This window comes from Narcine bancroftii, chromosome 4, assembly GCF_036971445.1.
Source record: "Narcine bancroftii isolate sNarBan1 chromosome 4, sNarBan1.hap1, whole genome shotgun sequence".
NCBI classification, from domain to species: Eukaryota; Metazoa; Chordata; class Chondrichthyes; order Torpediniformes; family Narcinidae; genus Narcine; species Narcine bancroftii.
In genome coordinates, this window is record NC_091472.1 from 4334916 (window position 1) to 4348651 (window position 13736).

General features: G+C 53.5%; 1 protein-coding gene across 2 annotated transcripts in view; it reads left to right on the forward strand.

Moving 5' to 3' along the window:
- Positions 1–13399, forward strand: part of LOC138760298 (peptide chain release factor 1-like, mitochondrial) — a 57529-nt gene extending 44130 nt beyond the window's left edge. Inside the window, exons 2-5 of one of the 2 annotated variants that reach the window (XM_069930686.1) lie at positions 3241–3976; positions 8271–8361; positions 9386–9544; positions 12607–13399. In XM_069930686.1, coding sequence (XP_069786787.1) covers positions 3267–3976; positions 8271–8361; positions 9386–9544; positions 12607–12855 — 1209 coding nt within the window. In that variant the 5' untranslated portion in view covers positions 3241–3266 and the 3' untranslated portion in view covers positions 12856–13399. Of the gene's footprint in view, positions 1–3240; positions 3977–8270; positions 8362–9385; positions 9545–12606 lie in introns of those variants that run through there. The other variant, XM_069930687.1, reaches the window with a different exon arrangement.
- The last annotated feature ends 337 nt before the right edge of the window (positions 13400–13736 follow it).

Consider the following 13736-nt stretch of genomic DNA (forward strand, 5'->3'; position numbering starts at 1 on the left):
TCACCAGCGCCGAGGGCGGCCCGCACCAGCGCCGAGGGCGGCCGCACCAGCGCCGAGGCGGCCCGCACCAGCGCCGAGGGCGGCCCGCACCAGCGCCGAGGGCGGCCCGCACCAGCGCCGAGGGCGGCCCGCACCAGCGCCGAGGGCGGCCCGCACCAGCGCCGAGGGCGGCCCGCACCAGCGCCGAGGGCGGCCCGCACCAGCGCCGAGGGCGGCCCGCACCAGCGCCGAGGGCGGCCCGCACCAGCGCCGAGGGCGGCCCGCACCAGCGCCGAGGGCGGCCCGCACCAGCGCCGAGGGCGGCCCGCACCAGCGCCGAGGGCGGCCCGCACCAGCGCCGAGGGCGGCCCGCACCAGCGCCGAGGGCGGCCCGCACCAGCGCCGAGGGCGGCCCGCACCAGCGCCGAGGGCGGCCCGCACCAGCGCCGAGGGCGGCCCGCACCAGCGCCGAGGGCGGCCCGCACCAGCGCCGAGGGCGGCCCGCACCAGCGCCGAGGGCGGCCCGCACCAGCGCCGAGGGCGGCCCGCACCAGCGCCGAGGGCGGCCCGCACCAGCGCCGAGGGCGGCCCGCACCAGCGCCGAGGGCGGCCCGCACCAGCGCCGAGGGCGGCCCGCACCAGCGCCGAGGGCGGCCCGCACCAGCGCCGAGGGCGGCCCGCACCAGCGCCGAGGGCGGCCCGCACCAGCGCCGAGGGCGGCCCGCACCAGCGCCGAGGGCGGCCCGCACCAGCGCCGAGGGCGGCCCGCACCAGCGCCGAGGGCGGCCCGCACCAGCGCCGAGGGCGGCCCGCACCAGCGCCGAGGGCGGCCCGCACCAGCGCCGAGGGCGGCCCGCACCAGCGCCGAGGGCGGCCCGCACCAGCGCCGAGGGCGGCCCGCACCAGCGCCGAGGGCGGCCCGCACCAGCGCCGAGGGCGGCCCGCACCAGCGCCGAGGGCGGCCCGCACCAGCGCCGAGGGCGGCCCGCACCAGCGCCGAGGGCGGCCCGCACCAGCGCCGAGGGCGGCCCGCACCAGCGCCGAGGGCGGCCCGCACCAGCGCCGAGGGCGGCCCGCACCAGCGCCGAGGGCGGCCCGCACCAGCGCCGAGGGCGGCCCGCACCAGCGCCGAGGGCGGCCCGCACCAGCGCCGAGGGCGGCCCGCACCAGCGCCGAGGGCGGCCCGCACCAGCGCCGAGGGCGGCCCGCACCAGCGCCGAGGGCGGCCCGCACCAGCGCCGAGGGCGGCCCGCACCAGCGCCGAGGGCGGCCCGCACCAGCGCCGAGGGCGGCCCGCACCAGCGCCGAGGGCGGCCCGCACCAGCGCCGAGGGCGGCCCGCACCAGCGCCGAGGGCGGCCCGCACCAGCGCCGAGGGCGGCCCGCACCAGCGGCCGAGAGGGCGGCCCGCACCAGCGCCGAGGGCGGCCCGCACCAGCGCCGAGGGCGGCCCGCACCAGCGCCGAGGGCGGCCCGCACCAGCGCCGAGGGCGGCCCGCACCAGCGCCGAGGGCGGGCCCGCCACCAGCGCCGAGGGCCTGAAATTTAATGTAGACAAGTGTGAGGTGTTGCATGTTGAAAGGACAAACCAAGAAAGGTGAATGGTCGGGCACTGAGGAGTGGGGTAGAACCGAGGGATCTGGGGATACAGATGCATAATTGCCTGAAAGTGGCTTCAGAGTTGGATAGGGTTATAACGAGAGCTTTTGGCATCTTGACCTTCATAAATCAAAGTATTGAGTACAGGAGCTGAGATGTAATGGTAAAGTTGTACAAGACATTGGTGAGGCCAAATTTGGAGTATTGTGTACAGTTTTGTTTACCAAACTACATGTAAGGTATCAATAAGAGTGCAGAAAAGATTTACTAGGATTTGGCCAATATGCCCCTCCCACACTAGACCTACCTGCCTGCATCGAGCCCGTATCCCTCTAAACACTACAGCACAATACAGGCCCTTCGACACTTGATGTTGTGACGATCCATAAAAATACTAAGCGCCCCCTACTCCATAACCCTCTATTTTTCTTCCATCTATGTGCCTGTCTTCGAGTCTCTTAAATGCCCCTAATGTTCCAGCCTCCACCACCATCCCTGGCAAGGCATTCCAGGCCCCCACAACTCTGTGTATATATAAAAAAAAACTTCCCCTGATGTCTTCCCTGAACTTCCCTCCCTTCACTTTGTACACAAGTCCTCTGGTGTTTGCTGATCCTGCCCTGGGAAACAGGTGCTGGCTGTCAGGATCAGATTCCTTTTATTCTTCTGTGCTCCAAACTCTTAAACGTTACTACAGTACCTGCCTCAACCACCTTCTCCGGCAGCCCATTCCACACTCCCACTGAGTAAAGAAAAAATGTTAACCCTCAGCTTCTTTTAAAAATTGTAGATTTTCAGAATGTGGATGAACAGAGGGACCTTGGGGTCCAAATCCATACATCCTTCAAGGTTGCCGCACAGATTGATAGGATAGTTAAGAAGGCCTATGGGAGGTTGGGCTTCATTAATAGGTTGAATTCAGGAATTGAGAGGTCATGTGGCAACTTCACAAATCTCTGGCGAGACCACACTTGGAGTATTATGTTCAGTTCTGGTCACCTCATTATAGGAAGGATGTGGAAGCCGTGGAGAGGGGGCAGAGGAGATTTACCAGGATGTTGCCTGGATTGGGAAACAAGTCTATGAGGCAAGGTTAGCAGAGCTGGGACTTTTCTCTTTGGAGCGTAGAAGGATGAGAGGAGACTTGATGGAGTTGTCGATGCTTGGAATGTCTTGCCAGGGGATGGTGATCGAGGCTGAAACAATGGAGGCTTTTAAGAGACTCTTATGGATGGAAGAAAAATAGAGGGTTACAGGGTAGAGGGAGGGATTTAGTACTTGTTTTAAAAATGGAATATATGGGTTGGCACAGCATCGAGGGCCAAAGGGTCTGTAATGTGGTGTGGTGTTCTTGTTAAATCTCTTTCCCCCTCACCTTAGAGATACTAATTCCCCTGCTCTGGGCAAAAGATTGTTCATTTACCTGATCTGCACTCCATGTAATAAAGCCCCAGCCGGCTCAACCTCTCCCTGTAGCTCCCTGTCCTGGAAACATCCTCGTAAATGTTCTCTGCACCCTCTCCACAGCTTCCACATCCTTTCTGCAGCGTGGTGACCAGAACTGAACACAGTCCTCCTAATGGGACCTTGTACAGAATTCTCTACCCTGTCCGATTTGCCATCTGTCGATCTGTACATAAGCAACGTCTCCCTTTGCTTTCAGCTTCCCGTCTGGTCGATTCCTTGGACATGAGGTGCAAGCAGCTCGTTCCTCGCCTGCTCTGCCCCAAGAGCGGAGCAGACAGCAGGCACCTGGATGGAAGCGATGCTTTGAAGGATGAGAGTGGGGTGGAGGTTGGTCCTGGACTCAACCCCTCCACCTGCCCATGTGGCCAGGGCACCCATTCTCTGACCACAGACTCTCCAGCCTGTGTCGGGTCTTCCCCGGGCCTCAGTATCCTGAAATCGCCTGGCTTTTCCTGGAGCCCTCCCAGCCATAAGCATTGCTCGACATCGGACAGCGGTTACTCGTCCCTGGTGAGCGTCTCCTCCCTGTCAACAGAGGGAGACAGTAGCCAGGCGCTGGAGGGAGATTGCGAAGCTGGCTGTCGCCAGAGGTCAGGAAGCGAAGGGGATGAGTGGCACCCGGCCCTCGCTCTGGGCAGCTGGCTGGAACCCGCAGAGACGGATGAGAAGGCGGCAAGGTCCCCCTCCTGCCCCAGCAAGTGGCACCTGCTGCCTGCTCTGCAGGTGGGCTGGGCAGTGTGCCAGGGCGTAACGAGAGGGCATCAGTCCCCGCTGAAGGAACGGCTGCATGGCCAAACCTTCTCCGTCAGCCATCTCATCGGCAGGAAGATGGGCCTGGAGCACGTGGACATCTGGAAGGAGCTCTCTGAGAAAGGTTTCCCCTCCATTCTGCGCAGGATTCTGAGGTGCCTGCCTATGGCAGATCTGCTGCGGTGAGTTTCCATACTGATGAATTGCAACCTGCTGAGTTCGTCCAGCAAATCCCTATTACCCCACCTGCAGTCTCCTGTGTGCCTGTTGCATTAATGTATCTTTTATAATGTTTTTTTTTGTTAATTTAGACATGCAGCCAGGAAACTTGTGTGCAGTTTGGGTCATCTAACAGCAGTAAAGATATCAATAAGATAGAAAGAGGGCAGAGAAGATTTACTGGGATGTTGCCCAGACTTCAGGAACTGAGTTACAGGGAAAGGTTAAAGAGGTGAGGTCTTTATTCCCTGGAGCGGAGAAGAATGAGAGGAGATTTAGATAGAGGTGTACAAAATTATGAGGGGGACAGACAGAGTAAATGTAGATCGGCTTTTTCCACCGAGGGTGAGTGAGATACAAACCAGAGGACATGGGTTAAGGGTGAAAGGGGAAAAGTTTAGGGAGAACTTGAGGGGGAACTTCTTCACACAGAGACTGGTGGGGGTGTAGAATGACCTGAATAGTGAATGTGGGTTAAATTTTAATTTTTAAGATGAATTTGGACAGGTCCATAGATGGGTGGGGTATGGGGGTGGCTATGGACTGGGTGCAGGTCAGTAGGATTAGGCAGAAAAAAAATGGTTTGGCTCGGACTAGAAGGGCCGAAGGGGCCTGTTTCTGTGCTATAATATTGTATGGTTCTCTGTTTCTAAACCGGCTTTTCTGTCCCACGAGTCCGTGCCAACAAAATATCCCTAAGTAACCTACAACCTCCTGTAAGTCTCGATTGGTGGGAGGAAACCAGAGCACCCTGAAGAAGCCTAGGCAGACATGGGGAGAATGTACAAACTCCTTACACAGAGCCAGATTCTAACCTGGGTTGCTACAACAACAGCGCTATCCTTTATCACTGTAGGATTCAGATCCAAAAAGGGCAGATGAGCTCCCTCCTCCTCTCCCCGCCCCGCTATCTCCAAGATTGAGAGGCATAGATAAGGTAGACAGTCAGTGCCTTTTTCCCAGGATGAGAGGAGCGAACACCAGCTGTACAAAGGTGAGGGGAGGAAAGTTAGGGGAAACGTCAAGAGTAAGATTTTTAAACAGAATGCCTTGCCAGGGGTGGTGGAGGCTGGAACAAACGGGGGCATTTAAGAGACTCTTAGACGGGCACATGGATGAAAGAAATGTAGAGGGTTCTGAGAAAGGGAGGGTTTAATATTTTATGGTTTGTAAAGGATGGCACCACATTGTAGGCCGAAGGGCCTGTACTGTGCCGTGATGTTCTCTGTCTGGGTCGTATGCACTAGAGGACGTGCATTCAAGATTCAGTGAGGGAATGATTAGTGGAGATGTTCTATGCGCAGGGCAAGTCTTTCCACACGGAGAATGTTGGGTGCCTGGAACAGGCTGTCGGGTGTCGTGGCTGAAGCAGATGTAATTCTTCAGGACAGCCGTTCTCAACCTTTATTTGGCTGTGGCTCCCTTGAGGTTCTGCCCAAATTTTAAAGGGAGTGGTGTACTGGGTCAAATTTTAGACGTACGAGCTGCCAGATGAGGTGGTAACAGTCCCTTCCGGCCCATGAGCCTGTGCTCCGCAAATACATCAAATAAAAACCTACAACTCCCGTACGTTTTGGAAGGTGAGTAAAAATCGGCACTGAGGAGTGAGTGAGGTGGGACAGAGGGATCTGGGAATACAGATACAGAATTCCCTGAAAGTGGAGTCACAGGTAGGTCGGGTTGTAAAGAGAGCTTTTGGCACATTGACCTTCATAAATTACAGTATTGAATACAGGAGTTAGGATGTTATGGTAAAGTTGTACAAGGCATTGATGAAATTTGGAGAATTGTGTGCAGTTTTGGTCACCAAACTACAGGAAATTTATCAATAAGATAGAAAGAGGGCAGAGAAGATTTACTAGGATATTGGCCGGACTTCAGGAACTAAGTTACAGGGAAAGGTTAAACAGGTTATGGCTTTATTCCCTGGAGCGTAGAAGAATGAGGGGATTTTTGATAGAGGTATTTAAAATTATGAAGGTCAGTGAGATGCAAATCAGAGGACAAGGGTTAAGGGTGAAAGGGGAAAAGTTTAGGGGGAACATGAGGGGAAAACTTCACACACAGAAGGGTGGGAGTGTGGAACGAGCTGCTAGTTGAACAGAGAATGTGGGCTCAAGTTTAATATTTATGAAGAATTTGGGGAGGTACATGGATGGGAGACAGATGGAGGACTACAGACTGTACAGGTTAGTGGGACCAGGCAAAAAAAAATGGTTGGGCACAGACTGGAAGGGCTAAGAGGCCCATTTTGGTTTTGTAATGTTCACCCAGAGGAAATCCATGCAGTTTCACGCAGAAGCTACAAACCCCTTCCAGATGGATTCGAACCTGAGTCGCTGGCTCCAAAACATACGGGGTTATGGGTTAATTTGGGTGCAATTGGGCAGCATGGGTTTAAATGGACAGAATAGGCTTCTACCGTGCTGTAAACAATTTCCCCACTCAGTCCCACTGCTGCCCAGCCTTCTTCTCACAACCTTTGGTGCCCTGACTAATCGAGAACATCAATCTCCGCCTTAAATCCACCCAATGGCCCAGCCTCCACAACCATCCGTGGCAACAAATTCCACAGATTCACTGCCCTCGGGCTGAAGAAATTCCTCCGCGTCTCTGTGGACACCCTTCAATCCTGAAGTTGTGCCCTCTTGTCCTAGACTCTCCCACCGTGGGAAACAACCTTTTGACATCTACTCTGTCCACGCCTTTCAACATTCTAAATATTTCAATGAGATCCCCCCCCTCATTCTCCTAAATTTTGATAAGTTCAGCCCAAGAGCTGTCAAACGCTCCTCATATGATAACCCTTTCATTCCAGGAATCATCCTTGTCGAACTCTCTCCAACGTCAGCACATCCTTTCGTAAATGAGGGCCCCAAACTGCTCACAATTCTCCACGTGAGGTCTCCCCAGGGCCTTACCACATCCCTAAAGCAATGTCTCTAACAATAAAAGCCAACACCCTATCTTGATAATCCACTGCAGCTGCAAACTAACGTTTTGGAGATGTTCACAACTCAAGTTTATTTGATCCGATTGTACAAGTGCAACCTGACGAAACCGTGTTCTACGAAGCCAGTCTATCCTTTCTCCAGTCACTGCACCCAGTACTCCAGGTGTGGCCTCACCAATTCCCTGTGCAGTTGTAGCAGAACCTCCCTGCTCTGAAATTCAATGCCAAAAGACACAGGAGCAGAAATAGGCCATTCAGCCCATCGAGTCTGCCCTGCCATTTAATCATGAGCTGATCCATTTCCCCACTCAGCCCCACTGCCCGGACTTCTCCCCGTAACCTTTGATGCCCTGGCCCATCAAGAACTTATCAATCAGTCTCTCTTAAATACTCCATAAAGTTAAAGAATTTCATGGATGTTACATTCTAAATGTAGTATTATCTGACCATTATGGAACCTTTACCTTTAATGTCATGGTTCCTGTCAGAATTAGTACCTCATGGAGGCATTTGGAGTGCTGGAAAGCCTGGACAGAGTAGATGTGGTGCAAGGATGTTCCCCAGGGCCGGGAACTCAAGGACAGCTTCAGGATAAAAGGGCGTCAATTTAAAGCAGAGATGTGGAAAAATTTCTTTAGTCAGAAGGTCGTGAGTCTGTGGTACTTGCTGCTACAGGTGGCTGTGGAAGAGAGGTCGTTGGGTGGATTTAAGGCAGAGATTGACAGGTATTTGATTAGTCAGGGCATCAAGGGTGACGGGGAGAAGTGGGGATGAGTGATAAGGATTAGAATGGCGGAGAGACTTCAGTTCCTCCATCTTGTGAATTAAATTAATTGAAACAAGGTTCCAAGATGTTCTGGGAGGGATTCAGATTTGCTTATTTTTGAGAGAAACGGTTGGCGCTGTGGTTAGCGCCACGCTGTTACAGTGCCAGCGATTGGGACCAGGGTTCTGTAAGGAGTTTGTACGTTCTCCCCGTGTCTGTGTGAGATTTCCTCAGGGGCTCCAATTTTCTCCTGAAACGTGCCAGGGGTTAATTGGGTGTAAATTGGGCGGCATGGGCTTTTGGGTGGGCCGAAATGGCCTGTTACCACGCTGTATGTCCAAATTAAAAAAATGAGTTAGAATAATTTTCATAGCTTTCTTTACCAGAGTTGGTATTCATTGGAATCTTTCTGCAATGAAATGAATTAAATTTATTTGGAGATGTTGTGGGGTTTGACCTATGGTCACTCCTCCAGGCCTCTGGACACCAGAGATGCAGCCCCTCGGTCCCACTGACGAGCCTTGTTTGTTCCCGACAGCTGTGCCAAGGTGTGCAGGACGTGGCAGAGGATTATCTACGGTGACAAGAGGACGAGCCAAGCCCTGAAGAGGGCCTCACGCATACAAAGAGTGTGTAACAGCGTTCCGGCCCTTTGCTCTGCGCGTGGCGCCGGGGTCCCTGTCCTGTCCACCTCTCCCCAAATACGAACTAGGTTTCAGCCGAAAGTGGGGGGGGGGGGGGGGAGAAAGAGTTCAACTAGTTGCTCGCCTAGAGTTCAGGGGGAAGAGAAGTGAAGGGGAATTTCGGGCAGCTTGGCAGGTGGACGCTGAGTGCACAAAAATGTGAGCAGGGGGCCATTCAGCCCCACCAGCCCAACTTTGCTTTCATTGTGTTCCTTGGGGTTGGGAGACAGACACCTAGAGCTGATACTGGGTGGGGAAGGGGGTAGTTGGTTGTCAGGGTGGGAGGTGGATCCCTGGAACTTCCTGGTTGGGGTGGGTCTCATGGTGGGAGACAGACCCCTGGAGATCCTTGGGGTGGGAGGTGGACCCCTGGAGCTCCTTGGTGGCTATGGAGTGGGGGGGGTCTTGGGACAAGAGACAGACCCCCTGGATTGCCTGTTGTGTTGGGGTTTCTTGGGGTAGGAGATGGACTCTTGGAGCTTCCCGGAGGGTGGAGTCCTCAGGATGGGAACTGCCTGATGTGTGGAAACAGGTGGAAACAGACCCCTGAAGCTGGTACTTGGTGGGGGGAAGGGTCCTCAGGTGGGAGACAGTCCCCTGGATTGTCCATTTTCTTGGGGTGGGAAATGATGCTGGGTTGGGGAGGGTTGTCGTGGTGGGAGATGGTTCCCTGGAGTTGAAGCTGGATGGGGATGAGAGGGCCCTCAAGGTGGGAGATAGACCCCTGGATTGCATGTCGTGTTGGGGTTTCTTGGGGTAGGTTACAGATTCCTGGAGCTGACGCTGGGGTGGGGGGGAGGGTATGTTGGGGTGGGAGATGGATCCTGGAGCTGCCCAGTGGGTGGGGGGGTGTTATATCGGGGTGGGGGATAGACCCCTGGAGCTGTCTTGAGCGTGGGGTAGGAGGGGAGCAGAGGGACCATAAATCCTCCTACCCCAATCACTCAACTCCGGCTGCTCTTCCCTTCAGATGGGCGTCGTCAGGCATGAGAACGTGGTCTCCCGTGGCACCCTCACCTCCCTCCAGCGACAGGCCGGGGGCTCTGCTCGGCTGTCCTACCCCAGTCTCCAACCTGCCTCTCACCACAAGCCAGGGAACGATTCCCGGAAAAGCATCCAGCACCAGCAGGTACGCACCGTCCGCGGCAATCATCTCCTTGGCAACCAAGCCTTGGCCCCCGGGTTAACCCATGCCCCGCCTGTTTCTCCATCCTCTCTTCCCATCGTCGGCGAGGAGCCTCGACCATTCGCTGCTCCTGCCAGGGGCATTGAATTGAATTTAAGACCAGGGAAATTCTGCTGCATCTCTGCAGGGCGAGGCCGCATCTGGCGTACCTCACATGGTCCTGCTTTTCCCGGGGCTTTGGGAATGGTGCGGAGGAGGTTCACCAGGTTGATTCCAGAGCCTATAAGAAGATATTGAGTTCCCTGGGACTGTACCTGCTGGAATTCAGGAGAGAGGAGATTTTTTTTTACTTGAATTTGGGGAACAGTTTTGGTCTATTTATTTAAGAAAGTTTGTGCTGGCATTGGAGAGGGTTCAGAGAAGATATACAAGAATGATTCCTGGAATGAAGGGATTAGTATATGAGGAACGTTTGACAGTTCTTGAATTATACTCCTTTGAGTTCAGAAGGATGAAGGAAGGTGGGGAATCCTTATAGAAGCATTTTGAATGTTGAAAAGCCTGGACAGAGTAGATGTGACAATGTTATTTCCCATGGAAGGGTACAACTTCAGGATGCGGAGGATCTTCAGCCACAGGGCGGTGAACCTCTGGAATTTGCTACCATTGGGCGGCTGTGGGGGCTGGGTTGTTGGGTGTATTTAAGGCAGGGATTGATAAGTATCTGAATAGCCAGGGGATCAAATGTTATGGGGAGAAGGCCGGGGAGCGAGGCCGAGTGGGAGAATGGATCAGCTCCTGATGAAATGGCGCGGCAGACTCGACGGGTCGTATGGCTCACCTTTGATCCGAGATCTTGTGATGTAGCAGAAAAATATGTAGTAAAATCCTTGTTATCCCAAATTCAAGTGACCGGCAAAGTTAGTGCAGAAAATAAATAAATAATACACATGTTTAAAATTGGCGCCTCCTAGTGGTTAGTTCACCAACCTCTCACCACGCATTCTCAAATGACCAGCAAACACCCTTATCCGCCATCTACCAATCTACGTAGGTGCCCAATTCTGCGGGTTTTGCTGTAAAAAAAAAGGATGGATTGAAATAGAGACAGGAAAATTGCTTGCGCTGGCAGGTGAGCTAAGTACAAGGGGAATTCCTCTGGTTTCGGAGAGCAGATTCAGGACACACTGGGAGGGTCTGTTTTTCCCAGAGAGGGATTGCAGTCAAAAACACTGAAGGAACTCAGCAGGCCTTGCAGTGTCCGTAGGAGGTAAAGATGCATAACTGATGTTACATGCCTGAGTATGAGGTTAAGGTCCTCGACACGACTTGCTCTTCCACCTGGCTTCATATCATCTGCAAACTTGGCCACAAAGCCATTCATTCTACAATCCACAACATCTAAAGAAGTGGCCCCAACCCCTGTGGACACCACCAGCAAATGCAGTCAATCAGAACATGGTCCCTATATTCCAACTCTCTGCTTCCTGCCAATCAGCCAAATGTTTCCTGTTGTACCATGGGCTCTTATCTCGTTAAGTAGCCTCCTGTGCAGGACCTTGTCAAAGGCCTTCTGCAAATCATCTCAAGTTCGTCATCATCTCCTTTCTAAATTTTGATCACCAGCCCTCAAGTTCTCAAAAAGGATGATTTAAATTCAAGGTGTGTAGGAACTTGGCAGACAAGGGTTAAATCTCAGATTCTTGCTGGAGGCTGGAACTCCGAAGTTAATTTAAAGAGGAGCTGGATACCTTTAGAAAGGGGCAAACAGTGAGAGGCTGGAGGGTCTCCTGGTTCAGGCAACACTATCAGCTCAGCCCTTGCCTGCATCTCCTCCTTTTCCTGCTCATCTGCCCTGGCCCCCCTCTGCCCCCGGGCTTACAACCATCGGATTCCCTTTGTCCTCACCTACCACCTCACCAGCGTCCGCATCCGACATGTTATCCTCTGGAATTTATGGCACTACATCATCCCACCACCTGATACATCTTCTCCTCCCTGCCTTCCATAGAGTCCGCTCCCTCTGTGATTCCTTCATCCCTCCCCACAATTGCCCCCCCCGGCACCTTCCCCTGTGCCCGTAGGAGGTGCAACACTTGTGTCCACACCTTTTCCTTCACCACGGTCCGGGGCCCCAAAACAGGCCTTTCACGTGAAGCAACACTTCACTGGTGTATCTCTGGGAGTGACCTTCTGCATCCAGTGCTCCCTTTGTGGCCTTCTCTCTATCGGAGAGACTGGGCGCAGACTGGGAGATCGCTTCGCTCAGCACCCTCGCTCTGTCCGCATCAGGGACAGGGATCGCCCAGTGGCCACCCACTTCCATTGTGCACTCCACTCCCACATTCGCGTGTCTGTCTGGGGTCTCGTGTCCTATCCCACCAAGACCACCTGTAAATTGGAGGAGCAATGCCTGATTTTCCGTCTGGCCACTCTCCAACCAGATGACATGAACATCGACTTTTCCGGTTACTGCGAACCTGCTCTCCTTCTCCCTCCTTTCCCTTTCCAGCTCTCCTCTCCACTCACACAGCCATCCCTCTGCCCCTTGATCGCTGCTGTGCTCTCCCTCCCTTCTTCACCTATTACCTCCTGCCTGGGAGACCGTGTACCTCCCTCTGCCCCTTCTTTCCCCCCCCATGATTTTTTTCGGGCACGCTGGCATTTGATGAAGGGCTCAAGACTGAAATGTTAGCAATGTACCTTTGCAATATAAAGGAGGCTGTCTGACCTGAGTTTCTCCAGCGATGTGTTTTTACTTCAACCACAGTGTCTGCAGACTTGATTGTCCGTAGAGAGAAATGGGCGGTCAATGCTTTGCATTGGGATCCTCCACTGAGATAGGGACGAGAAGACCAAGCAAAAAGCAGGAATGGGGGTGTGTGGGGGGGAAGGTTGGGGAGGTGAATGCTCCAGGAAACTGGAGGGTTGGGCACATGGACTATGAAAACAATGGGGCCGTTTCTATGGGCTGAATGGTCGAAGCACCCACCCAAATATCTGAGCTTGATATCTCTCGTTATCCTGTTGACCTTGCCCTTCTCTTTCCCCCCCCACCAACCCAGGTGGTGCAGACGCTCAAACAGGGTGAGGTGCTGAAGATCTGCCCTCTGTGTGCGTCCCCGGCCAGGTTCCACGCCTTCCAGGAGCGGGGGGTGTGCACCAGCGACCTCTGTGCCTACGACTACTGCTCCCTGTGCCTGAGTTCCTTCCACGGCTCCAGGTCCTGCAGTCGCCATCGCTTCCACAGTGGGTCTGGGGCGCAGCCACCAGCGGGGAGCAGAAAGAGCAAACAGAATCTGCGGAGACTCTGACCACTGTGCGTGAGACAATGAACTGTGTAGCTGCAATCTCTGTGAGACAGATGATATTCCTTGTGACAGACATGTAAGAGATACAATAGATGGTTTGGGGTTACAGTGTGTGAGACTCAACACAGCGTGTATGAGAAATAACACGCTGTGTGTGAGACCCCCAACATGATGTGTGTGTGAGAGAGAGACCCCCAACACGCTGTGTGTGAGACAATGGGAATATAAATTGCAAGGACATTGCAAAGAAAAATGAAGTTTTATAAGAAATGTGAAATTTTAAATCCATGTAAAGCTGTGCAAAATGTTTCTGTATGAAGATATAAAATACCAAAGTGGTTTGAGAGAAGTGTCTGTGTACTTGTGTTTATGACAAAGGCACATGGTGACGAATGGCCTTACTTATAATTGCCCAAGGTTTACTTCCTGCTACAACAGAATATATATTTGAAGTGTTTTTTTACTGTCTTTTAAATGTTTTTGTTGTAAATTATTTCCTTCAGTCTTACTGTTTTTGTACAGTGTTCAATAAATGCATTAAAACCTTTAGCTGCGTGCCTTGTCCCTTCTACAACTGATTCATGTGTGACCCTGGAGTTGAGGCTGAGGTCCACGTTGGACCCAGTGACGTGAGCAGGTCAAGAGGCAAGATCCTGCAAAAACAACTTGGTGAGTTGGGAAGAACCTTTTAAAACCGGCACCTCTGGAGTTGCGATCGTGGGATCACTCCTAGTGCCACTTGGTTGTGAGGCGAAAGGGAAGTTGTAGTTAAATACAGCTCCCTCCATAATGTTTGGGACAAAGACTCTTTATTTGCCCCTGTGCTCCAGTTTTAAATTTGCAAACATTTCACGTGATTAAAATGCACATTCCAGATTTTATTC